The sequence below is a fragment of the Mchenga conophoros genome, linkage group LG7 (genome assembly GCF_057382185.1).
Source record: "Mchenga conophoros isolate Kocher_MC1m ecotype Shallow Benthic linkage group LG7, M_conophoros_male_GT1.1, whole genome shotgun sequence".
NCBI lineage: Eukaryota > Metazoa > Chordata > Actinopteri > Cichliformes > Cichlidae > Mchenga > Mchenga conophoros.
The window spans coordinates 61,967,647-61,993,820 of NC_140532.1; the positions used below are offsets into that span (position 1 = coordinate 61,967,647).

General features: G+C 40.9%; 1 protein-coding gene across 6 annotated transcripts in view; it reads left to right on the plus strand.

Annotated features, from left to right (window-relative positions):
* myo18b (myosin XVIIIB) overlaps positions 1-26,174 on the plus strand; it is a 78,322-nt gene that overhangs the window by 19,509 nt on the left and 32,639 nt on the right. For all 6 annotated transcript variants that reach the window (XM_085280631.1, XM_085280633.1, XM_085280632.1 and 3 more), the window contains 27 exons: positions 608-775; positions 877-1,087; positions 1,655-1,797; positions 1,910-2,010; positions 2,339-2,402; positions 4,087-4,231; positions 4,538-4,708; positions 5,749-5,839; positions 6,624-6,816; positions 9,573-9,653; positions 10,276-10,396; positions 10,480-10,627; positions 11,361-11,544; positions 11,637-11,787; positions 12,395-12,504; positions 12,589-12,654; positions 12,738-12,866; positions 14,318-14,461; positions 18,775-18,864; positions 18,949-19,068; positions 19,146-19,251; positions 19,681-19,805; positions 19,915-20,069; positions 20,648-20,771; positions 21,926-22,126; positions 22,204-22,314; positions 24,965-25,069. In XM_085280631.1, the coding sequence (XP_085136757.1) occupies positions 608-775; positions 877-1,087; positions 1,655-1,797; positions 1,910-2,010; positions 2,339-2,402; positions 4,087-4,231; positions 4,538-4,708; positions 5,749-5,839; positions 6,624-6,816; positions 9,573-9,653; positions 10,276-10,396; positions 10,480-10,627; positions 11,361-11,544; positions 11,637-11,787; positions 12,395-12,504; positions 12,589-12,654; positions 12,738-12,866; positions 14,318-14,461; positions 18,775-18,864; positions 18,949-19,068; positions 19,146-19,251; positions 19,681-19,805; positions 19,915-20,069; positions 20,648-20,771; positions 21,926-22,126; positions 22,204-22,314; positions 24,965-25,069 (3,558 nt within the window). The remainder of the gene's footprint in view (positions 1-607; positions 776-876; positions 1,088-1,654; positions 1,798-1,909; positions 2,011-2,338; positions 2,403-4,086; positions 4,232-4,537; positions 4,709-5,748; positions 5,840-6,623; positions 6,817-9,572; positions 9,654-10,275; positions 10,397-10,479; positions 10,628-11,360; positions 11,545-11,636; positions 11,788-12,394; positions 12,505-12,588; positions 12,655-12,737; positions 12,867-14,317; positions 14,462-18,774; positions 18,865-18,948; positions 19,069-19,145; positions 19,252-19,680; positions 19,806-19,914; positions 20,070-20,647; positions 20,772-21,925; positions 22,127-22,203; positions 22,315-24,964; positions 25,070-26,174) is intronic.

A 26,174-nucleotide genomic window follows, 5' to 3' on the forward strand; every position in this document is an offset into this window, starting at 1 on the left:
ACCGGGGAGACTAGACAAGAAAACATGTAACACAGGGGAGGCAAAGAAACAAAATCCAAGATCTAAAAATCACTAAAATACAACCAGACACTAACTGAATCAAAGAATATTAAAAACCAAAACCACTGAGTCACAGGACTCAGGACCAGCACAAAAGGAGCTCTCCATGCAGCTGAAAACCGAAAAACAAAAAAAACCCATCCAAGAAACTGCTACAATGTTAGGAGCGGCAAAATCTACAGTTTGGTACATCCTGAGAAAGAAAGAATAATTTCAAAGAATAATTTAATTTATATAAACAAAACTGAAAAACTGAAATGATCTTAGTTTTTGGTTAATTAGCATTTTGTTTCATTCAGGATGCTGAATTGAAATAGTTTGGGAATTTGTATAGACATAAACATATTTTGGTTTGTCATCTTATCTTAATCCAGAACAATAACATTAGTGATATCAAAGTTTTAAAAAGGCAGCATTTTTTAATAACTCTATAAAGCATCTCCACTAAGACAGAAGAAAACAGTTTTCCCAGGGTGTAATCTGTGTGAAATCTGAGACTAACTCTTTCACATTTGAACCAATTAATGGAGATGCTGTTCCTCCACAGTGTAATCCACCAGAGCTCGACCTGTGTGAGGATCTGAGTGACCTGCAGAGCGTGAATGAATGTGGAGCTCTGCACACTCTGACCAGTCGAGCTAAAGCAAATCTTCCACTGACACATGCAGGACCAAACCTGGTCAACGTCTGGCCCCCGTTACAGACCCACAGCAAGGTAAAATTTACACACATTTACAGATCAGTAACCCTATGAAACTACAAAGCTTATTAAGTATGTGCAACATTTTATGTTTATCTTCTTTTTTTCTCTATTAGACCCCAAAGTCACGGCGAGGGGAGTCTGTGTGGGATGCTCCTCCTGCCCTGGCTGCCCTGGTCAAACGGGTCTACATGTCTATGGTTGGCACCAGAAGGGATCACAGTGTGTGTGCATTGGGACGCAGCGGGACGGGCAAGACCACGGCATGTCAGACCTTCACACATGCTCTTATCAAACAAGCTGGCACAGCAGGAGAGAACATGAGTGGTGAGCGTGCGTTGTAAAAATGAAAACTGTTTAGGTTTTTAAAGTGTTAATGATCAGCACTAAAACTTGAAACTGGTACTAGTCTGTCATTTCAGTGACTGTGAGTGAGTCGCTACAACTATGAATCTTAAATGAATCCCAAAACTATATTCAATGAACGTTATACACATCAACATGTAAGAAAAATGATGAAAAATAACCTTTCAGGGAGTTTGTGGATCAAAATTTCTCTGTGAGAGACTGACGGTATCACACAATAAAGATTACTTCAAGTTAATACGGCTAATGTAAGCTATTAAATTGTGAGGTGCAAGTAGTGTTTTGTTAAATAAACTATGACTATAACTATGTGCGATATGTCATGTGTTACTCTCATTCAAGTAATTTTAAAATCTGCCGAGGAAGGATTATTTTTAGTCTGTCCTGAGAGGTAAAACCTTCGATGTAATAGAGGGTGTCCTGTTTTTAGCGAGCCTGTAGGTTCATTTTGCTGAAATGTTTGCTTCAGCCTGTTTTCCTCAACTTTCCACACTTCCCTACTGTGATTATTGCTATTTCTTTCACTAGTGGAGCGTGTTCAGGCTATGTTCACTATCCTGAGGTCTTTTGGCTGTGTGAGCTCTAAGCACAGTGATGCGTCGTCTCGATTTGCTATGGTTTTCTCATTGGATTTTAACCATGCTGGACAAGCCGCCGCTGGACACCTACAGGCATGTAGCCCAGACACAAACCCATGTAAGTTAGTCAAACATGGCTGTGTAAATTGGGATTCGTGACTTCTGTTCCTTTTCCTCCTTTTTGTCCTGCTTCTCCATCATTCAGACCTTGATGTTGGACAAATGGAAAGTGTGCCAGAAAATTCAGGGAGAAAGTAACTTCCTGGTCTTCTCTCAGATGCTGGCAGGACTCAGCGCAGAGATGAGGTAATCTCCAGTAAAGGTTAATAGGCAGATTTGTTTAAGAAATGCACTATTTATTCAACATATTTAATGACGCAACAGGAAATTTACCTTCACATTATGAAACGTTACTGGCCCTCAAAGTAGATATCGTAGGGTTGGACTCAAATCTGTCACTTTTTTAATTTGTCCACATTTTCCCCAAATCTTTAAGCCCTCATAACTTCTTATGTTCTAGTTGTGGTCCTGCTGAAGCAGCAGCAGCTGAAGGTGTTTGTTGCAGATTCTTCCTTTATAGAGCTACTGATTTGCCACATAACAACCTATTTTCCCATTTCTGATTCTATATTAGGATCGAACTGCAGCTACACCAGCTCTCTGAATTCAACTCCTTTGGTATTGTTCATCCCGCCAAGGTACAGTAAGTGCATCAGAAGGGTCTCTTTTTACCACTATATCACACGTCATGGTATAACAGGCAACATAACCGTAAGTGGAGAAGTCCAGCACAGGGCAGTTCTGTTTTGCATGAACACAGGTGTAATGCTATATTCAGTGGCAACTGGGAAATATTCATTTGTAATATCTGGCTAGGAAAACTCAATGAAAATGAATAACGTGGGTAAGGTTTTCTTCCCTAAGCTTCACATTTTACGATGTTCTGTGGAAGAGGAGCGTTCACAGTGACCTTGCGTATTTGCTGATTATCAGAAGAAGAAACAAAGGAAGTCAGGAGAAAGTTGTGTTTTTCCCTTTTCCTCTAAAATGGAAATCACTTTCAGACTTTAGACCGAATTTTTCTGGAACCGCTGTAATATATGACAACTGATGGCACTGCTGCGTGAATGCTGCTTCAAACATGTGCTTTTCATTAATGCCATCAAGTCTTTACAGCAGAGCGAGTAACTAATTTAAATGTTGTATATTTTGCACTTTTTGGGGGCTTTTCTGTGACCTGTTCTGTACACTGTGTAACAGCCAGAGCCAGAATAGTCACAGCACAGCTGCAGCTGTGGTCACAGCCTCAGAGACAGCTACTGTTCAGAAAGTGTTCTGATGTATGGAACTACTTTGTGTTGCTTTGCATTGGGAACCATTAGTGTGCTGGTCCAGTCCCTGTTTAATAAACTGTAAAGAACTGCTCTGTGGATATTAAAGGAAAGAGAAAGTACTGAATTTACCCAAGATATTTAAACCTACAGGAAATGTTAATAGAAGGCAAAGAGATGCAGATGCAGCATTTTCCTCAAAAAGGTTTAAATTTCTGAAACAAAGTTCTTCAACATGAAATAAGAAATCATAAATATTCCTTCCCCTCCTACAGAAAACAAATAAATAAAGTGCAGCACTGTCTAGATGGGAAAACAAGTAAAGTAAATCAAACCAATAATTATAATAAATAATATTAATTTTATTTCTCCACAAATATCCTGAGGCTGAGCTTGCAGCTTGGAACTCACCGGCTCTGGGCGGTGTTGTGCTTGCGTAGACTGCACAGAGTGAGAAATAGCTCTCCTGAGAGAACCGTGGTTCTATTAATAATCATTCTAGTTGAAATGAGTGCTGGCGAATAGCCCCAGCTGGGGGTTTCACCCACTCACAATGTGGCTGCTCATGTCTACTCGTACTATATGATAATGCTGCTGAGGAACACAAAGGTAGTCAACAAAACTAACCCTTTTGTATCCCTGTAGATCATAAATCTGTACTTTGTGTGGTAGCTGAGAAAAACTAAATAGGGACACAAGCATTCACTAACCGTATTTGGATGGGGTCGCTGCATTTGACACAATGACAGAAGTCAGTGAATGAACAATTCTAATTTAGAAGATTGACCAACACTTCTGCTTCAGTTCAAAGTTCTGGGTGTCCCTTTGCCCAGCATGCTTATGTGAGTATGAGGCTCTGAGGTAATATAAATGGAAAAATGAGCCAAAACATAGAAAGTGAAGTGGTCAAACCACATGGAAAAAGAGTTAGACTGTGATTGGAGATAAGATGGAAAGATGTGACTCAGCTGTTCCCTCACCTCATTTAATTATCTGGCTGTCAAAAACAGAAAAGACAGACTGTCCCCTCTCCCTTTCTTACTGTTCTTAGGTGGAGGAGAAACAGCGTGCATCCATTGCTTTCACAAAGCTGCTGAGTGCCATGGAAACACTGGGCTTCTCACCCGGCGAGCAGAAGGCGATATGGCATGTTCTGGCTGGTATTTACCATCTGGGAGCTGCTGGGGCCTGTAAAGGTAACATAGTGATTCACTGTGAGTCACACAGTGTTACTACACACTCTCATACACACACACCTCCTGTCTGTAGCTCAGGAGGTAGAACCATGGGAAGGTTGCTTGTTCGATCCCTGGCTTGGACAAGACACTGACCCCAAGACACAGAGTGATTCTCTTTAGGAAAGCCTGATAGTGTCGAGCTAACACTCCACCTCCGATCCAGTTACTTTAAATTTCTCACTCATTGCTGAGCCGACCATCACTAATGTTCAGTGCATGCTGTCATAATCACATCCTCTTTGAGTTTTCCCTTTGGTTGTGCAGTGGGCAGGAGGCAGTTTATGAACTTTGACAGTGCTGAGAGGGCAAGCAGTGTGCTTGGATGTGAAGGTGATGATCTGCACACAGCAGTATTCAAACATCACCTTCAACAGCTTCTGCAGAGGGCCACCGGGGGCAGCAGAGAGAGGAGCGGTGCCGCAGAATCGGAGGAAGGTGAGATGCGCACACACTAAAGCCAGCATGTGAAAAACAGCAGCGGAAAGTTTAGAGAGTGTTTGAGGATCCTGTTGCACACTATCAGTGCTTTCAATCTCTGCTGATCATTACAAAAAAAACAAAACAAAGCTCATGGAAGTGAATAGGGAGATTGCTTCATTAATATATTTTAGTGGTTACAATTTTTCATTTATAATTTGTTTGATATTTCATTATTCAGCTTACTGCTATGTTGAACAATAAAGGCCATCAGTGCGGACTCCAACTAAACACAGCTCACTATTCTCCAACAGTTTTGATTGTTTAGAGGGAACTTTACCATTTTCTGATCCAGTGACAACTTCAAGCATCTTGTTACAAGAGCTAATGTGTGGCACCATCTGGCATATGAACTGGTGTTTATAGAATGGGATCTTTGGTGGTCAGTACAATATAACACATCAGCACTGCAAAGAATTCACAGAATTAAAGCTACTCATGTAAGCCTCATTGCCTTTCCACCACCCAAACATCTTTCCTTCAGCCAAAAGATACGATCAGCAGAGCTGATTAGTCCGTGAATAATCTACCCAACAACACAGGAGCAGTTTGTTGCTCAGACTGTGACAAATGTCACCAAAAGGTCATCAGTGACAAATAAAATTAAATGAAGTGGTGACCTGTGATATTGGAGACGCACAGAGCTGAAGTCACATTCAGTTGCTCTGAATTTTGAATGGGTGCCTACCTATATTTTACTTGTAGCATTTGTTGACTTTCTAGTGTGAGAGCTGACACGAAGCCTCTCAAGACTTAGCCAAAGGGCTATCATAGCCCTGCTTAACTTCTAAAAAAAAGCTCAGAGGCCCCAAAAAGCAGGGATAAAAGATACCTGCTTTAACCTCTCAGAGGTTCCAGATTTTCTTTGAGTTGCATTTTTAGAGAAAGGACAACGTGCTGTAGGAGTGGATTTATCCTGATAAAGCCTTTAAGGATAAAGGAGAACATTAAACAACGCGAGTAGAAAAGTGTGTCCTTATTCACTTTGTTGTGCGCAGGTCCGAGGCTAACAGCTGCTCAGTGCCTCAATGGAATGGCTGCTGGACTTTATGAAGAGCTCTTCACTGCCATCGTGTCACTCATCAACAGGTCTGGATGCATCTCATTAAATACACGATCCACAGCCTCATCACAAGCTCTCAGTCTGCCTTCATAACTGCTGCCTAACAAGGCTTCATGACTTTAGACTTTGCTTTACGATGGCTTACTGTGCTTTTTCTTATTATCTTTAATATATTTTCTGCTACAGTGATTGAAGACTATATTAAACATGGCCCAAATTACCCTGCAATCAATCTGAGTCTGAAAACTCAATTTCTGATCACTTTTCTACTCTTCTACTCTGTATGATGTGACAACGAAGGGATATCCCTAATATGATGATTTCAGGCTCAGGACCACTAATGCCCACTGTTCAAAACCTTCTATTTTTGAGAGCAGCCAGTAAGAAGACAGCTGGCTTTTAAAGAACATTAAAACTGACTGCTCGTTTCATTGAGGGGTTGCCTAATGGCTCGATATGAGATTATAAGGAAGGCTTCGAACACAGAAGTCCAAATGTTTGAACACCTGGAGTTGAAAATGAGGGGAAATAAATAAGAGGAGCTAATGTTGCTTTCTTTTTCTCAAGCTACATCTGTGTGTACCATTTACAAAGTTTGCAGACAGTCTGACGCATTGATCTGTACTTCTGTTTCCAGCTTCATGTGCTTATAGCAGCCGCCTGTTGTTTTGTGTAATTACCACGCTACTGAGGGGGGCCTTATCACATGATCATCCTTCCCTCTACTGTATATTCATGCATCAGATATGTGAATGAAGAACAAACATATAAAGAACTGTAAAACTCAATCAGGCTGTGTTTTGTGGGCAGGGCGCTGAGCAGTCAGCAGCTGATGCTAGCCTCTGTGATGGTGGTGGACACGCCAGGCCTGAGGAACCCACGACACTCAGCAGAGGAGAGAGGAGCCAGCTGGTCCGAGTTCTGCCACAATTACCTACAAGAGAGGCTGCTGGAGCATTACCACTCACATACGTTCACACATACACTCGAGAGATACGCTCAGGTAACTCAGTGTACAGTTACATCTTTCAAGCTGAGTGATCATCTTCTGTGAGTAATGCACACTTACACATAAAAACTCAGTTTCTAAAGCCTGAAAAGAGTATTGAGAAGATGGACGGAGCACTTTTAGGTGCTGATGAATGTAGAAAACGAGACAGGAGGATTGATGGGGACAGTTAGTGAATCAGGAAGTGCAGACGATTAGTAAGAAGGACGTTTGGGAAAATGTGAAGAGAATAGGTTGGTCCAAATGACATACCTGTGCAGGTATAGGGATGTCTGGGAGAGAGGGCAGTGGACATTTTGACTAGTCTGTTTAACAAAATCGTGAAGAGTGAGGGGATGCCTGGGGAGTGGAGAAGAGGTGTACTAGTACAGATTGTGAAGAACAAGACTAGTGTGCAGAGTTGTAGTAACTGCAGATGGATAAAGTTGATGAGCCATACCATGAAGATGTAGTAAAGACTTGTTGAAGCTAGGTCAACAAGAGAGGTGATGGTCAGTGAGCAGCAGTATGACCTCATGCTGAGAAAAAACACTACAGATGTGATGTTTGCTTTGAGAGCATTGATGAAGTACAGAGGATATCAGACATGATAGAGGAACTGTGACAATGTGAGGAAGTCAGGAGGTACAGACAAGTATGTGAGGGTGGTCCAGGACATGTATGAGGATGGAGAGGCAGTGATGAGGTGCCTGGTACAAGTGACAGATGGGTTCAAGGTGGCGATAGGTATCTGTGACCTATAATGTCTGCAGATGACATTAGCATCTCCAGCAAGAGTAAGGAGCAGGTGGAAGAGAGCCTGAAGAGGTGGAGGTATGCTCTGGAGAGAAGAGTAAAGAAAGTCAGTTAAAGGAAGACAGAATATGTGTGTGTGAATGAGAGGGAGACAGACGGACAGGTGAAAATGCAAGAAGCAGAGATACTGAAGGCAGATGAGTTTAAATATGTGAGATCAACCACCCAAAGCAACAAACAGTGCACAAGAAAGGTGAAGAGCCCAAGCAGGGTGGAATGGGTGAAGGCAAGTGTCAGGGATGATTTGTGACAGAAGGATAGCAGCAAGAGCTAAATGGAAAGTTTGTAGTAGTGAGATGGTAGATGGTAGTGAGACCTGCTGTGATGTATGGTTTGCAAATGAGGTGGCAGAGCTGAAGATGTTCAGTTCATTGGAAGGGAGTGAGATGGACAGGACTAAAAATCAGGAGTTCAGATTCAGAGAGGTGAGGCTGAGATGAATGGAGCATATGCTGATGAGAGATAGTGGATATATTAGACAAAGGATGATGAAGATGGAGCTGCTAGGCAGGAGCAAAAGAGGAAGATGACAGAGAAGATCCATGGACGTAGTGAAAGAGGACATACAGAGGTTCGGTGTGATAGAGGACGCTGGGACAGGGTGAGATGGAGGCAGATGATCTGCTGAAGGTGCTTCCCAAAAGGAAGGACTTGAAAGAAGATTGATGCTGTAAAAATAATGAGTACATACAGGATAAATAAAGTTTTATGTAGACATTCATGATCCCAGGAAGATCCTAATTGCTTATAATATCCCTCTGACTTCTTTATTGAGGTCATGAGGTTGGAATTGCTGGTTTTGACTCTAACATTGAGACACCGATCAGAACGTTGAATCACATGCACTGTTTTTCAAGTTTCAAGTTTTTCAATGAATCATTCTATTGACAAAACCTTAAAGAGATTCAGTTTAATCAATAACTCATCTAAAACAATAAAGGAAAATACAGCAAATGATGACAGAAATCACATGGGCCTTTCCTTTGAAAAATTCGCAAAAAAAAAAAAAAATTTTCAGATAAAATACTGTAAATACAGGCGTTGATTACCAAGTTATTATTCTACACAGACCAAACAGCACCGTATTTAAAAATAAAAGTGCACCACTATTTTCCTACTCCGACACACAAGCTGAAATCAGCTGATTGTACCAAGAGTGCAAGAACCGATAAGATGTATCGACAGGCAGGCAAACTTACTACGATTCCCATCCTTAACTGGAACAGACTCTCTGCCTTTAACAGACTCTGTCATCTTTGTTTTACTTGTTTATGTTTTAGTCTGTTATCTTGTGACCCAATTATTGTGTTTGAGAACCTGATGCCATAACTTTTGCCTCTGTTTTGCTGCCCTCTCTTGTGTACCAGTATACAGCACTGGTTCATGTTCAGCTTACAGGCAACAGCACTTACGGTCCGAGTGAGAGTTTTCATAGCCAATCCCTCTTTGGAGCTTTAAAACACAAGAAAATCAATAAAATAACAATCTGTATAACAATTACACACATTAAAAAACAGAATTGCAGACCAGAAGAGATCTGTTTCTCACATGTGCAAGTGGCCAGAATGGGATTCACACACAGCAATTTTAAAATGTCAGCCACACTGGAATGTGTCCAGGATCCTTTCTGCTCAGCCTTTACTAACACCAGCTTTAACAAAAGAGTACCAGTTTTACCCCCTGAACTTAAGCCCTAACTGGTTTTCACTGAGTATGCTAATATCTTTGGGATATCTTCACAGTCGTGATGCATGTCTGTCAAAGATGAAAGATTAACAAAAGAGGCAATTTCACTGAGATTAAACCAATACAATTGTTAGATCTACAACAAATATGTTCCGATTTGATGAAAATGACACACAAAAATGAGTTAAACCGATTATTACTGAGTGAGAAAAGTACATAGGTGAGAAAAATACATTTGCCGGAACGACTTTATGTTTTGTCTGCTGCAGGAGAAGATCCACGTGGAGTTTGAATGTCCAGAGACCAGCCCGGCCGAGGTGGTCTCTGCCATTGACCAGCCACCTCCACAGGTACGCAGCAATGTGACGTAAAAAGACGTAAATGTGAGCATGAGGATAACAGCCATGACATCTTACCAGGAGTTTGATGTTTCCAACTTTACGCAGGAATCTTAAAGTTGTCTCATTTAAATTTCTGACGTATAATGTTATATGATAACAGCTCTAGAGACTCCAGAAATAACTTCTGTCTTGAACGCATGAGACTACGAGGCTTGTGAGACTTCTAGTTTTACCTAAAATCATCCCCTGCCCTGCTGCAAAAACCCAAATAACAGTTTATCAAAAGTTGACAAACTTGTCTGAGTTGGGTTCGATTATTAACAGAGGGAATAGTTTCACCAGCAGCACCTACAACTGGAGGTTATGTAGCCTGAGAGGCGCACCAATACTTTTCCTCCTTGTCATTATTATTACAGTCTGTCCTTACTACTCCCCTTAAAAGAAGCCAGAAGAACAGTGCTCGTTTGCCAGCATTTATCTTGTTCAAGAAATGACATGTACTGTGACTTTTAGCATAAAAATGTTTTTCTACTTCACTTTTCATTGTATCCTCCATCTGACCAATAGAAAATCATCATGCTTTAACCCAATGTATGCTTGAAACGTACGTGTGTGTGTGTGTTTGTTTCAGGTCCGCGCAGCAGATGAAGACCGCAGAGGTCTTTTATGGGTTCTGGATGAGGAGATGGTGACGCCAGCCTCTTGTGAAAACAGGGCCGTGGAAAGAGTGTGCCAGTATTACAGCAACATGGGTAAAAAAATACACTGCTAGTGAAAACTTGAGCGCCATATAACTTAAAGAGGATGAATTAATTGTGTTTGTTTGTCCTTGCAGTGCGACAGTGTGAGCAGCTGCTGCAGTGTGAGGTGAAGCACCTGATGGGGTCTGATCCTGTCCGATACGATCTGGCTGGATGGTTCAGCCTCATCCAGAACAACCCATCTGCTCTGAACACCATCTGTCTGCTCCAAAACTCCACTGTGTAAGTCAGAGGCCTGGGGGCTGCCCCACAAGGATGCCGTGTCTAAATGAATATCTTCTAGTAGGCTCCAGTTGGCAAATGGCCCTGGGAAAATATTTTACTAAAAGAGTGGTGAAAGCCTTTCAAACAGTTAAAGGGTGTGTTAGATGTCATTAAATGGTCAAAAGTCTGTATATCCAACTAAAACTAATTATTGTGACCCTGTAAAAGGAACAGGTTTCCTTTCCTCTTTCAGAAGCTACTGTCTCCTTTTAATATTGGTGTTTAAACTGAACATATGGACATAGTTGTACTGTGTTTAAATTAGATTAAACTGAGATAAGAAAAGTTTTTATTAACCTTAGGGAAACAAATTCAGGTGTTTTGGCAGCACAGAAGAAAGAAAATCTAGAGAAGGGGAATGTTTTTAATAACTTCTCCATCTGGACACTTTCTTGCTAAGAAACCATTTTAAAAAGTAGCAGTGAGCACAGATATTCATCTCAGGAAGCATGAAGCACTGCTCCAGGACTTTGGGAATTCCTTGCCCAGAAAGTTTTTATATGACTTCATGGAACAGACTGCCCATATACCATTGATGAAGTAATTAACAACTGTTAATTAGTAGGTATGAACAAGTGTGGTTCATCCATGCATGATTCATTTACTCACAGCACATACCAGCTACACACTTGTAGTGATGTTAAAAACATGTTTTTGACATCCTGTGATAGTGTGTCTCTGCCCTCCCCAGAGGGGTTGTGAAAGCCATGTTCACCCCAAGAATTTCTCTGCCCCCCCTGTGTCGGGCTCTGGGGGGACTAGAGGGTGGCAGCCAGCGCTCTTTGCAGAGGAATGGCACCATTAGGAAGACATTCAGTGGGGGAATGGCAGCGATACGCAGACACTCCCAGTGTATTGCAGTAAAACTCCAGGCAGTAAGTTTCCAGAGCATTCACTATCAAATCCTCATCTATTTCTGTAGTGTAACTGGATTCCTTCCCTCTTTGCTGCTTTTCCCACCATGCAGGATGCTCTTATCAATCTGATCCGTCGAGCCAGGCCAGTGTTTCTGCAGTGTGTCAGTGCAAAGACTGACAATGGAAGTTTTGACATCCCAGCCCTCAGGGTGCAACTGCACTCCACACAGATCCTGTCAGCTCTGCAGCTATACCGCATAGGTATGCATGCTCATGCATTAATATTTCAAGCTGTAACACTGTGTGTAAACCAAGTACAAAGCTATTAGTGACCATTCTAGGGTTAGGGTTATTGTTCTGTTGTACATGTTTAAAAGGCAAATATTCTGCGAGTAAAATATGTTATCTTTCAGAGTAAATCACATCTATTATTTGGAATCTATGACACCCAACATATACATTAATGGCAAAACAACTAGCAGCTTGGTATTCCGATATCTGGAAGAAACAACTCCTATCACAACTAGAGACTGACAAGGTGAACACAAAAAGTCATTATCCCCACACAACTGTTGTTCTTGGGGCTTGGTACCCAAGAACAACAGGTGCGTTGAAGGTGTTGAGTGCGAGAGTGACTGACCTGAGAGATAGGATCATAGCTGAGAGAGAGAGTAAAACTTGAAGGATCAAGACCCCCCGAGTGGGTTTTTTTTCACACACAGAGACACACACACATACCTGTATATATATATATATATATATATATATATATATATATATATATATATATATATATATGTTCTCGCCCTTTTTCCAAATATTCCTGATGCAAATTAAAAAATCAATCTGTGGCCATGTTTGTCTGCAGGTTATTCAGAGCACATGACTCTGGGGGATTTCAGGTGTCATTTCCAGGCTCTCGCTCCTTCAGTCATGAAACGTTACGCTTCAGTGTTTGTCAGCCACGATGAGAGAAAGGTCAGATGGCACATGGCAGCAGCTCCCTTTCTTGTTCAGCATCATGTCATGTAAACATCTTTTTTGTGTTTGCTTATGTGTCAGGCAGTGGAAGAGCTGCTGGTTGAATTGGATGTGGATAAAAAGAGCATCCTCGTGGGTGCCAGCCGGGTAAGAACATGTTTGTACTCGAACAGCTGAATTTATTTCGTGCTGATATGGCTCATACATTTTTTTCCCCCGTTGTGCGTTAGGTGTTTATGAAGCGAGGTGTGTTGTGCTATCTGGAGCAGCAGAGGGAGAAGCAGGTCACTGGTTGGCTGGTCCACCTACAGGCTGCCTGTTTGGGACATCTTGCCCGTCAGAAATATCGCAAACTCAAGGTACTTATGTCTCTGTGAGCTTGCCTTCTGCACTGCTGACTGGGAATTGATGGAATTGATACGAATTTCTCATTGGCTCCCCTTTGAGTGTCACCACCATCGCTAAAGAGCATATCAAAGAAATTACACAAAACCTCTCTGAGTAGAACACAAAGCCAACAGGACTGGGTGCTGGACTTGGGTTGGCATTCACTCAGCTTTAATATCATTCTGGGCTCTTGGCTAGCTTAGTGTTAGTATGCTGTCTGCGCATGTTAGCACTTAGCAACATGGCCTGGCCTGCATTTGTATAGCGCTTTACTCAGTCCCCAAGGACCCCAAAGCGCTTATAGCGCAAACATAATGTGTCTGTTTCTGTCCTGGATGCAGTTTGAACATTGCACACTTGTCCTTTTGTGCAATATAAATAAAAGTAATGTCCTTATCTACGGTGTAGACTGCGGCACTATTTTCTTCCTCCGACTCATGAACTTAAATCAACTGATTGTAGTGCGAGCGCAAGAACCAATAAGTGTCATCAATAAGTAAGCTGACTAACAATTCCAAAGAACTGGACTACTGTTCTCTATAAGAACAGGTTCTCGATTCCTACTACTGACTAATCGAACCGCCAAATTTCCAATTGGTAGCCATAAGTGCCCAGTGAGATATTTTTAATATATACATGAACACAAACAGGAGCTTTGACTTTACCAGTAGAAAAAATTGTACATCATGTATTTTAAATGCAGCTGTTAGCATTTCCTTTAACTTTACAACTTTTGTTTCTTTTTGAGAGTTGTTGTTTTCAAACTTTTTGTGGTGCCTTTTTTTGCACTTTCTTTTTGTGTTTTTTCTTTTCATAGGTTGTACTTCTTTGTGGTCATTTTGCATTTATGTAGCGGTGTTATGCTTTGCATGGTGGTTTTAGATGGGAGTTGTTTATTTGTTTTCTTTGCTCTTCATGTGTTTTAATTTTTTTTTATCTCTTTCCTTTCCTTTTTTAGTAGCTGTTTGTGTGTCTTGTCGGTCATTTTGCATTACTGGAAGTGTTTTATGATTTGTGTGGTTGTTTTGCATCTCCTTGTGATCACTTTGAGTCTCTTTGTGTCTGCTTTATCTTTTACAGTTTTTATGTGTTTCTTTTTTTATGGATGCTTTGCACTCCTTGACCTTTGACCTTAGCAAGTAATCATACATTTTCACTAGTTATTGCATAAATTATTGTACTAGTATAATAGTATTTCAGTTTAAGGTAATATCACTTTAAAATGAATGTGTTGATTCAGGTCTCAATGAAACTTTTTTATTTATATTTTTTTACATTTTGTTGCAATGGCATTTAATGGTTTTATCTGTCGCTTTAAAAGGAGACTGAGCTCAGCTGTAGGTTAAACTCACACATTGTGTGTGTGTGTGTGTGTGTGTTTGTGTGTGTGTGTGTGCGTGTGCATGTGCCCGTCTGTCTCCAGGTGCAGCAGATGGCAGTGAGTTGTCTGCAGAGGAACCTTCGGGCTCTCAGGGTCGTGTCCAAGTGGAGTTGGTGGAAACTTTTCTGCAGTGTGCGTCCTCTCCTTGATGTCAACATGGATAATGAGAGGCTCAGGGCCAAAGAGGTACATGATCACAATTATCAGAAGGTGTTCAAACACTTTGTGAAAAAATGTATTTGCTTTTTTGCAGAGATTTAGATGAAACAAATGAAGACTGAGTGATTGATTTTCTTGCTCAATGTCTCCAAATTAAGGCAAACGTATACATGTGTATTTTAGTAATATGTTTCTTAAATGTATATATATGTATTAGCATTAATCTTTTAGCTTTAGGAGTTAAATGGACAAATATAAAAGCATCTTAATCTGGTAAATAGCTTACAAATCTTAGAATATCAACTTATTAACATTGCAAAGTACAATAGTTTCTGCTGTAAACTTTCTAGCTCATTCTTATCAGGGAAAGACAGAGGGTTAGATAATGCGTTTGTTGGAAGGTAGCAAAGCATTTTTTGGCAACATTCAGATGACACTGTAATGCACAAAGTGACAAATGTCTTCATGTATTGTAGCGTCCTGGATGGAATATCCTATACACTGTATCGGTGCTTCACTAAATGTTCGCAGAATACCACAAGGTGGAAACTATGTGGGACTCTTACAAGGCGATGTCCTTAACACCACTGTGGATTTGCTTAGAGCTGTGTTAATGTGTTATTGTATTTTTTCTTATATGTTAGTCTTATTTAACTGTAATGCAATGAAATGGCAAGTGAGCAGAAAGTACTTGCAAAAATCTTGCCTCACTATTAATTATTTTATATTTTGATAGGAAAAAAAGGGGAAGGAGTGCACCAATGTATTGAAACATGTGCAAACATACATTGAAATATAGTATATGAGACCAAAACAATGTTTTTGAGAACATTAAGAGAAGATTACACAAGGTAAAGTCATGTCCTGCTCTGTGTGGGTGAATCGACTTTTCCCAGCAATTTCCAGGACTGATCAGTAGGTGGTGCTTTTTGCCATGTCGGACTTTTGTCTTCATCGTCACTGCCCAGGAGCAGATTATATTTTCAGCATAAAGTGCCATGACCATTTGGCCTAGTAAAAGGTACACACCACTGTGAGAGTAAAGTGAAATATCCAGGGTCTGTACAGACTGTATGTAATGATGAACATTGCCACTTTGGAGTCACTGGTTAGCAGTGTTGGGTAAGTTACTTTAAAATAGTAACTTAGTTACATTACTAGTTACTTCTCTCAAAAGTAACTCAGTTACTTCAAGTTACTCGTTACTTTCAAAGTAACTAGTTACTAGGGAAAGTAACTTTGGTTTTACTCAGAATTCTCTTGTTAATGTGTTTCTTCCATAACTTTGCAGTCTTCTAGCTTGCTTACTTGCCACAGTGCACTGTGCCACCTACCAATAGAAAGGAAACGATAATGTGCATATTTCCACAAGAGAAATCCCACGCCTGGACCGTCATTGACTGCTTCCATGATTTTAGCCTACGTCACAGCGTCATGTGCGCCTTTTACATCCAACACAAAAACTGCAGTCGTGGTGCTTTCGATTGTACTCAGAACTCGGAAATTCTGCCTTCTGAATAGGAAGATGTAGGTAACACCAGACTGCAGATGAGCTGCATACAGGGCTGGACTGGGACAGAAAATTGGCCCGGGCATTTTGACTAGAGACCGGCCCACCATTATAGGAAAAATCATAAAGCCTTTGAATGAAAATAAACACTATTGTGACAGTGATGTACACTGTTTTGATGGTATATATGCATCAATCTATCAATCGTTTGTTGTAAGATTCAGATAATTATTTTTTAAAAGCTAGAAATTTGAAATGAGAATAAGAAAGAAAAGTATTTCTTTGTGCCCCCTTTCCCTGTTAATGCCCTACCTGGCCCCCTGGCAAAACTTTGCTAGACCCGCCCCTGCACAGTTACCAGCTGTCAGCTACTTAGAAAAGGATCCTGGGGTTATTTGTCTCTCAGAAACAGTTCATAACTTCCCTTCAACTCATTCATGTCACCTAAAAGGTAAACCTGTTTCTCCATCACCTGTTCAGCTCTGATGATCCAGTAAGGACATCTCCTGGTTTCATCTTCATGTTTCCCTCTCACCAGATAACCAAACCATATCATGACCAGCAGCTTTTTTGCAGCTGTGGCTCCAGCAAACATCAGCTGATAGTAGAAAGTAATATTAAATAAATTCTAACAACAGCTGATCAAGCTTAAAAGTGCTGCTGTTGTTTAGCGCGACATCCGCTGGTTTCCTCTTTCGGCGCAAAGTGAGCGATAAACAAACAAGAGAGCCGATCAGCTGATCATTGATCAGTTTTCATGATTGAAGTAGAAACGGGAGAGGGAGGGTGGAGAATGAGAGAAGAAGAGGCAGCTGTGCAGCAAAGACACAGAATAACTCCAGCTTTGTGCCTTTTTCGTTGTAGCTGAATTACGGGTCAAACTGTTTCTTTTCACCTCAATAAGAAACGCGTAATATTTTCTCTGAATACCAGACAGGACGGTTGACAACTCTAATAACTTATGAACAAAATAAAGTTAAACATCATTAACTTCATAGCACCACCCAGCTGTATAGAAACTCCGTCATGCTAGCTAGCACGCAGTACGGAAAAAGTCAGAATAACGAAAATAAACTCCACCTAAACTTGGTTCATATCTGACCCAGAGAGACTGCAGGTCATAACTTCTTACCTGAAGTTCAGTTCACACTTGGACCGGCGGCCGCCTCGGGTCTCTTTTCCTTCTGCGTCCCCTTTCCTTCATCCACCTGCTGGCTTCTACCACTTGCTAATGTTACTGAATCTGTGGAAGCTCCGCGATCCGGTTGTTCAGTGATGACGCGACGAATCCTACTTCCGGGTCTAAAGTAGTCTGCGTTTAATATGGCTTTTGTGTTGTTAACATGTTTAATGTTACGTATTTTCTTCTATTTGATCTCAAAAAGCTCCTAAAACAGTCAGGGATCACTGTTGACCTCCCTCGGCTTTTATTACCGCTAATCATTTATTTAAGCTCAGTTTTTAAAACCTTAGGATGTAACTACAGCCCAGCCCATGCAGCAGTATATGAATGACTAACCTCGTATTGTGGATGGATTATCTCAGTTGTTCTCCTGGCTGAAGTTTGGTCCTTTTACAGCATCCTGCCATGCGATTACATTTGTTCCTGACCACCGAGAACACTCACGTTAACTTTTATCGAGTGGGAAAAAAGTTAGTTTGTTTATATTATGCTAACATAGCTGTGTCGCTAGCGGTCACGTAGCACATCATTATATACCAGCTAGCCCAACTTCAGTAACCCTACAAACGTCACTGCTGTTTAGTTTTCTGTCTTCATTTATGTTGGAAGTGATAGCAGAGCTGTACGTTTTAATTTGTTTCCAAAACCCCGCAGTCAGGACATGCTATATTGTATTTAGATAGAAGCTAGCGAGCTAACTCCTTGCTAACTTCTAACTCCGTTAAATGTCATAAATTCCGTTTTCATGGATGCCTGGATGTTAAACTCAATTGTTACACCTGGTAGAGCAGAACGCTGATCATTTTATTAAAGATGAAAGACTTTAGACAGTTTTTCAACTCTCAGTAATGCCATAGTGATCGTTTGATATATGGACCTGCAGGGGATTTTAGACCCAGACACGGCTAGTGACGTCAGACTGAACAACCGGATAGCCACCACACGAAGTAACGAGTAACGACCCTATCTAAATCCCAGTAACGACTAACGCGTTCCTGATTTTGGCATAATAACTAGTTACCGTGCTCGTTACCACAATAATAACGTAGTTACTGTAACGCGTTACTTAATAACGCGTTAGTCCCAACACTGCTGGTTAGTGAAGTCCTCTTATGAAGCCTCAAGCAAGTGGTGGTTATGATTGAGAAACTGCAACACTCATAGGCTGGTTGATTATTCCAGTCTTATAAATGTGTACATTTATCAATTTTACATATGAAAACTGCCTAGCCGTGCCTCAAGGCTCAGTAAACATAATTACATCTTTTCGTTGTGAGCAAAAGTTGCTGTGGGTTCTCTCTTAGTTAGAATAGACGCAACAATTTATAACTCGAGCTTCTATTGCTATAATCGTTGACTTAAACGTACATGCCTGTGGTTTTAATTTCATGCAAAGTAATTAAGCAGTCCATCTTAAATGACAAAGTACCAACGCTGTCTGAATTGTTTTTGAAGCTATATTTTTGTGCACTCGAGACAAGAAGAACAATTATAAGGCTGCGTAGTGTTCATAATGGAAGTTCAGTGAGCTGTAGCAGTGCCAGCATCTAATAGGTGGATTTTGGTTTCAGTGAACGAGTGTACAGTGATAATAATCACAATGATGTTTCAGTCACAGTGAGTTTTCTATTTTGCCATTTTTGTCAGGATGAAATATCAGTTCTGAGACGACGCCTAGAGAAATCAGAGAAGGAGAGAAATGAGCTGAGGCAGACTGCAGACAGCCTGGAAACCAAGGTTTGTATTCTCACACAGACACACCTATACACACACACACACACACATGCACACAAACAAACTCATGTTGTGATCTATGTGCAGGTTACAGCTGTGACATCTGAACTGAGTGATGAGCGTTTCCGCGGCGATGCCGTGGGCCAGGCTCTGGATGTGGAGAGGGCAGAGAGACTTCGACTCAGCAGGGAGAACAAAGACCTGCAGGTAAGACAAAAAAATCCTGTTACTTGTTACTCAGTTTACAAGTCCTGTTACTTACCTCGGTACTTTTTTAACTATAGGCTCGCCTAGATCAGTGTAAAGTGACCATGGAGACCCTGGAGAAGCAGCTGGAGGAGGAGAAGCAGAAAGCTCAGGCTAAGGAGAGTCAGAGAGGAGCAGTGACAGGTAAAGAGTTGTCCATGGTAGGATTTGTAAATTCTTTACAAATCCTACCATGTGAATACATGGATTTTTTTTTCACATTCTGTCTCTCACAGTTGAAGTGTACCTCTGGTGCAAATTACTGACCTCTGTCATCATTTTAAGTGGGGGAATTTGCACAATCGGTGGCTGACTAAATACTTTTCTGCCCCACTGTATAGTAGAAAGGAGTTTGAGTGTTCATATTGACTAACAGGTGTTATATAAGTACCATTCCATTTACCATTTGATTTGAACTCACCAAAAGAACAATCTGCAAAACTCAAAAAATGAATCAAATTATTCATAAATATCTTATTTTATCACACATGAAATCTAGTGTTAAAATAGAGAAATGTCACAACGTATAAAGTGACTCCAACAAAGTCATATCCATTCCTCCACATCTTGCAGAAACTGAACTGGTCATGCAGCTGGAGTGTTGCCAGACAGAGATGGAATTTGTTTGCAGACGACTGAAGCAGACAGAGGAAAAACTTGAGACAGAAAGACAAACTCGACAAGAGCTCGATGCCAAGGTGAGACAGGATGCTGAAAGGTGAACAGAGCACTGATGGGTGATTAGTTTCTGAAGTTACTTATTATTACTAAAGTTATGATTTGTAATGTTACTCTGTTTTTGTGAAGGTGGCGACATTGCAGGCCCAGCTGGAGCAGTCCAGGAGGAGTGTGACAGAGGTGAAACGTCACTGTCGTCATTTGACCTCTGACCTTCAGGATGCCCGGGTCCTTACCGACAGTCTGCAGAGCCGCATACATGAACTGGACCGCAAGCAGAGAAGGTTTGTTTTAACCCCACGCTGTATAACTTTCTTTCATATCAGCTAAGATTATGATTTGTCATATCAATATGCAGCTGTGTATCTTTGTATTTTTCTGCATTTCTGGTATAATCCTTAGTTTTATCTTGTGTTGTGTGTTTCTGAATGTCGGTTCCTTCGAGTGCCTGTGTGGAATTATTTGTCTGAGTTTATTTACTACTACTACTATTACTAATAATAATTATATCTTCCAAGAAAATATTTTCCTCTGACCCTCTGATATTATTGTTATTGTTTTATTTTCTTCTGTTGGAAAAAACTTCTAGCTTTCCCCCCTTTTTCTTTAATATTCTAGGGAGATTTAACTATGAATCAAGACTTTGTCTCTTTTCTTTTCTGCTGAAATTGCAACTACTAGAACACAGAACATCCCCCTGTTCAATTAATAAAGTTAATTTCACTTTTCCCGCCATCAAACAAATGAGATGTGTCAAAAAGTGATACACTGCCAAAAATTGTCGATATATACTTCTTTACAAATATGATGTGTAATCATAGTGAATACAAAATCCTCCTGCTGTTTGTATGCGTTCATACAGGTTTGATAACAAGCTGACTCAGGCTCTGGAGGAAGCTGAGTGTGAGCGAGAGCAGAAGGACAAAGCCTTTCAGGAAAACACAGCGCTGGGAGCTGAAATATACAAATTGCGCTGCAGCCAACAGGTGGGTTGGCTTCTGTGTTGACTGTGTGTAGATTTTTATATGAACTGATTAAAAGATTTCTGCTATTTCACAGTAATGTCATGTAATGATGTGTTTGTGGTTACTTCAGTAATTGTGCAGATGCCAAAAGCATCAAACCTCAAATGTACCATATTAAAAAGCTTAACAACATTAAAAATCATCCTGATTTGGTCTTTGTCGCCCCTTTTATACAGCTCTAAAATCCAATTAAGCTTTTTAATAACTCACCTGACTGGATAGCCTCTAAAACCGACCTCTGGACTGTGTTGTTTGTGACTTAACAAACAACACAAAGCAACATTAAAAAATAATGGCATCAGCTGTGCTTACACTGAAGATTCAAAATACACAAACAGATGGTGATGCCACTTTTGTTGCATACACCTGTAGACTCTATGTAATATTAAATAGTCTTCAGAATTATTTAGTGGATTTACATGTGATTTTATGGAGTAGTAACCAAAAGTGTGCAACAGAAAAACAGACTGATTCAACAGGTTAACCTGGAACAGAGTCTCAAATGTAATGTGGAAATGACAGCTGTCACATGTAATTCATGATAGGCTGTTGCTCTGATCAAATCAAACAGACCATACTGTAGGTTGATGACTCTGAGACAGCTATGTTACAGGAACTGTGTGGAGTTAACGTCACATCTGACCCAAATGTTGATCCTGGACACTACATGTGTACAGAATGAAGGCTGACCTGCTGCTGAGGAAACAATTAGCTTGTCATGTATATGTCTGTCTTCATTATGAACATGTAAATAAAAGTAAAGAACAAATGATTAAGGATAAAGTTACAAAGCATCTGACTCTCACTTTCAGGGTGATATCACTATGCTGTGGCAAAGAAAAGTTACATCGGTCCCAAAGGTTAGAAATAGTTTAGTTTAGTTGGTTTAGCAGCATTTTGATTTTTCGTGTTTGTGTTCCTACATGATATTGTGTTCTGGATCATATCCCAAATTGCAAAACCTACCAAACCTCCTTGAGCTAGCTCATGCTGACTAACCTGTGCCAACTTCCAAGATGCTGCACTGACCAGTGGACAAAGATGAAATCTGTAAAGGAGCATGAGAATGAAATGTCTTAAAGTGAGAAACTCCAGTGTTGTGTGGATGTGTGCAGGAAAGCCAGGCAGAGGTTAGCCGTCTGCAGAAGCAGAAGGAGGACCTGTGTGCTCAGATCCGTGACCTCAGCCTACCCGTTGACCTTGCCTCAGAGTCACTGCCTGCCCTCAAGAAGCAGCTTCGCCTCCTGGAGAGCCAGGTCAATGAGAAAGCAGAGGAAATCACCAAGCTCACTGCCAAAATACAGCAGCAGCAACAGGTGATACAGCACACACAGAATATATTGCTGTCCCTGCTGCTTCTTCCCTCACCATTGTCTTTGTCCGTGTCCTTTAGATCCACATGCGGTTTGAGATAGAGGTGGAAAGGATGAAGCAGATCCATCAAAAGGAGTTGGAAGATAAAGACGAGGAGTTAGAGGATGTCCACAAGTCCTCTCAGAGACGAGTGGGTTTAACAAATACACTTACAAACTGACTGTTTCACAACCAATCATTTTAACATACAGTGGGGCAAAAAAGTATTTAGTCAGCCACCGATTGTGCAAGTTCCCCCACTTAAAATGATGACAGAGGTCAGTAATTTGCACCAGAGGTACACTTCAACTGTGAGAGACAGAATGTGAAAAAAAAATCCATGAATTCACATGGTAGGATTTGTAAAGAATTTATTCGTAAATCAGGGTGGAAAATAAGTATTTGGTCACCTCAAACAAGGAAAATCTCTGGCTCTCACAGACCTGTAACGTCTTCTGTAAGAAGCTTTTCTGTCCCCCACTCGTTACCTGTATGAATGGCACCTGTTTGAACTCATCATCTGTATAAAAGACACCTGTCCACAGCCTCAAACAGTCAGACTCCAAACTCCGCCATGGTCAAGACCAAAGAGCTTTCGAAGGACACCAGGAAAAGTATTGTAGACCTGCACCAGACTGGGAAGAGTGAATCTACAATAGGCAAGCAGCTTGGTGTGAAAAAATCAACTGTGGGAGCAATCATCAGAAAATGGAAGACATACAAGACCACTGATAATCTCCCTCGATCTGGGGCTCCACGCAAGATCTCATCCCGTGGGGTCAAAATGATCATGAGAACGGTGAGCAAAGATCCCAGAACCACACGGGGGGACCTGGTGAAAGACCTGCAGAGAGCTGGGACCAAAGTAACAAAGGTCACCATCAGTAACACACTACAACGGCAGGGAATCAAATTCCGCAGTGCCAGACGTGTTCCACTGCTGAAGCCAGTGCATGTCCAGGCCCGTCTGAAGTTTGCCAGAGAGCACATGGATGATACAGCAGAGGATTGGGAGAATGTCATGTGGTCAGATGAAACCAAAGTAGAACTTTTTGGTATAAACTCAACTCGTCGTGTTTGGAGGAAGAAGAATACTGAGTTGCATCCCAAGAACACCATACCTACTGTGAAGCATGGGGGTGGAAACATCAGGCTTTTTCTGCCAAGGGGACAGGACGACTGATCCGTGTTAAGGACAGAATGAATGGGGCCATGTATCGTGAGATTTTGAGCCAAAACCTCCTTCCATCAGTGAGAACTTTGAAGATGAAACGAGGCTGGGTCTTCCAACATGACAATGATCCAAAACGCACCGCCCGGGCAACAAAGGAGTGGCTCCATAAGAAGCATTTGAAAGTCCTGGAGTGGCCTAGCCAGTCTCCAGACCTCAACCCCATAGAAAATCTGTGGCAGGAGTTGGAAGTCCGTGTTGCTCGGCGACAGCCCCAAAACATCACTGCTCTCGAGAAGATCTGCATGGAGGAATGGGCCAAAATACCAGCTACTGTGTGTGCAAACCTGGTAAAGACCTATAGTAAACGTTTGACCTCTGTTATTGCCAACAAAGGTTATGTTACAAAGTATTGAGTTGTATTTTTGTTATTGACCAAATACTTATTTTCCACCCTAATTTACGAATAAATTCTTTACAAATCCTACCATGTGGATTCATGGATTTTTTTTTCACATTCTGTCTCTCACAGTTGAAGTGTACCTCTGGTGCAAATTACTGACCTCTGTCATCATTTTAAGTGGGGGAACTTGCACAATCGGTGGCTGACTAAATACTTTTTGCCCCACTGTACATGCTTAAAAAACACATTTTTTAATTTGTTTTATTTTTTAATAACAGCAAAACCACATGACTTTAAGGTTGGATAAAGCTCATCACATACAAGACAGTTTGTTGAAGTTTTGCCAGCAGATCTTAAAATGAGAGATTCTTTAAAATGAACGTTTTCCACAGAAACAGGCTCTTTCAGTGAGATCACTAGAGTTGTACAACAGCAGTTATAATGCACTGCAGACACCAGTGGTTTTCCCTCCTCGCTAACGCGGGACTGTGACATTCCCTGATTACTGATCATGCTGTGCAAAGTGAAGTAGTTAAAATGTCTGACCATTCTCCTCTGATTTCTGACATCATCAAGACATTTTCATATAGAGAACTGCTGCTCACGGGATTTTTTTTTTTTTTTTTACAAATTCTCTGTAAACCCTAAAGATGTTTGTGTGGGAAAATCCCAACAGATGCCACAGTTTCTGTGGCAGCCGGTATAGTATTAGTCAAGTCACATGGGAAAGATTATCACATAAATATTACAGAGCAGTAATTCTGCTTTAGGCGCTGACATCATCATTCCTGGTAAGAAAAGCCTTATCCTCAGCATCATATTAAGACTTTTGGGAGAGATGATAAAAACTTCTTCCACACAAACTAAACTCAGCTCCTATAGGCAGGGCAGAAGAAGCTTCTGAAATTTTTGTAAGCCCTATTCCAGCAGCATTAGCTTTAAAAGCGAGTAAACAAAGCTCTTAGTGGCTAAACATTTATCATAGATACCCTTTATTACAGGATCACTAGTTGCTCCTGGAAACTGTAAGGTATACTAAAGTCACAAAACATCACACTTGGCTATAAACTGCACCACTGTATGCCTAAGGCCATGCTCTGATGAAGCCAACAAATCATCTACAAAAAGCAGGGATGCTACTTAATCCCAACAAGCTCCCCATGAATATCACAAACTGAATCAGAACCGCCTGACACTTACAAATTCATCGTGTGTCTGTGTGTGTAGCTGAGGCAGCTGGAAATGCAACTGGAGCAGGAGTATGAGGAGAAACAGATGGTGATTCATGAGAAGCACGACTTGGAAGGACTCATTGCAACTCTGTGTGACCAGGTAAAACACACGCACACACACACACACACACACACACACACACACACACACACACACACACACTGCTTGTCTGCACTCTACATTGACATCTTCACCTTTCTGCATTCCTTCCTGGCTGAAGAATTGTAAAATATTATTACTACTATGGTTAAACAAATATCTAATACATTCCAAAAAAAAAAAAATTTACAGACATCATGGTAACAACTACATGTACACATACAGCTCTATTACTGGAAAATTGTGCAGAGATCAAAAGTAAAAATAATAATGTTACCCATCAGTGTGAAATGATTAATATTACTACTGCATATGTTTAAGGTTGAGCTTATTTGGAATACTTTGTATTCTGTTTAATGTCCAGCATTGTATTTTAAAAGTCATATGTTTGCACTGGCTGTCGTGTGAGGACCATATATCTCTGGAAAAAAAACCTAAAATAAACAATTGTTCATGACCTCAGAAACACAGGCCTAAATCTTGATTTTTTTTAAAAGTATATTAAAAATATCCATAAAAAATAACTAGCTGAATCGAAAGACTTGAGCAGTGTGCGACATGGCTTACTGTTAATATCTACAGTGGAATTGGTCTCTGAATGTGGGAATGAGTGTCTCATAGAATGTGTGAATCTGAAAGTGCTGCTGAGCCTGCATCTGGTCCAGTTGCCTCTTTTATTAGAGCAGACAAATTGAGATCATCATGGTTACATTTTTCCTTGCTAATGTACTAAATGAGTTACACCTTTTTTACACTCCATCTTCTCTACATCACACATTTTGGCCAAGGTGGTTTATACATGATGCGCATGCCCAAACCACGAGAAAAAAGAAAAAAGTTGCTAGCCTCTTAGGTTACCCAACTTCAGTCATTCTTAATGGGAGATGGCGCTGAGGCCTGAGCCATGCACTACTTTCCATCACAAAAGCGGCACAATTCTGTGATAGAAAATAGTGCATAGCTCAGGAAGACTTGGAGAAATCACTGTCTGTGAACATAGCTCACTGTGCTGTCCAAATGCAGAGAAGAAGCCACAGGTTGTTTGTTCCACTGTTTGTATGCACTGTGTGTGCACTTTTTTTGCAGACTGGTGAGCCTCTTCCCA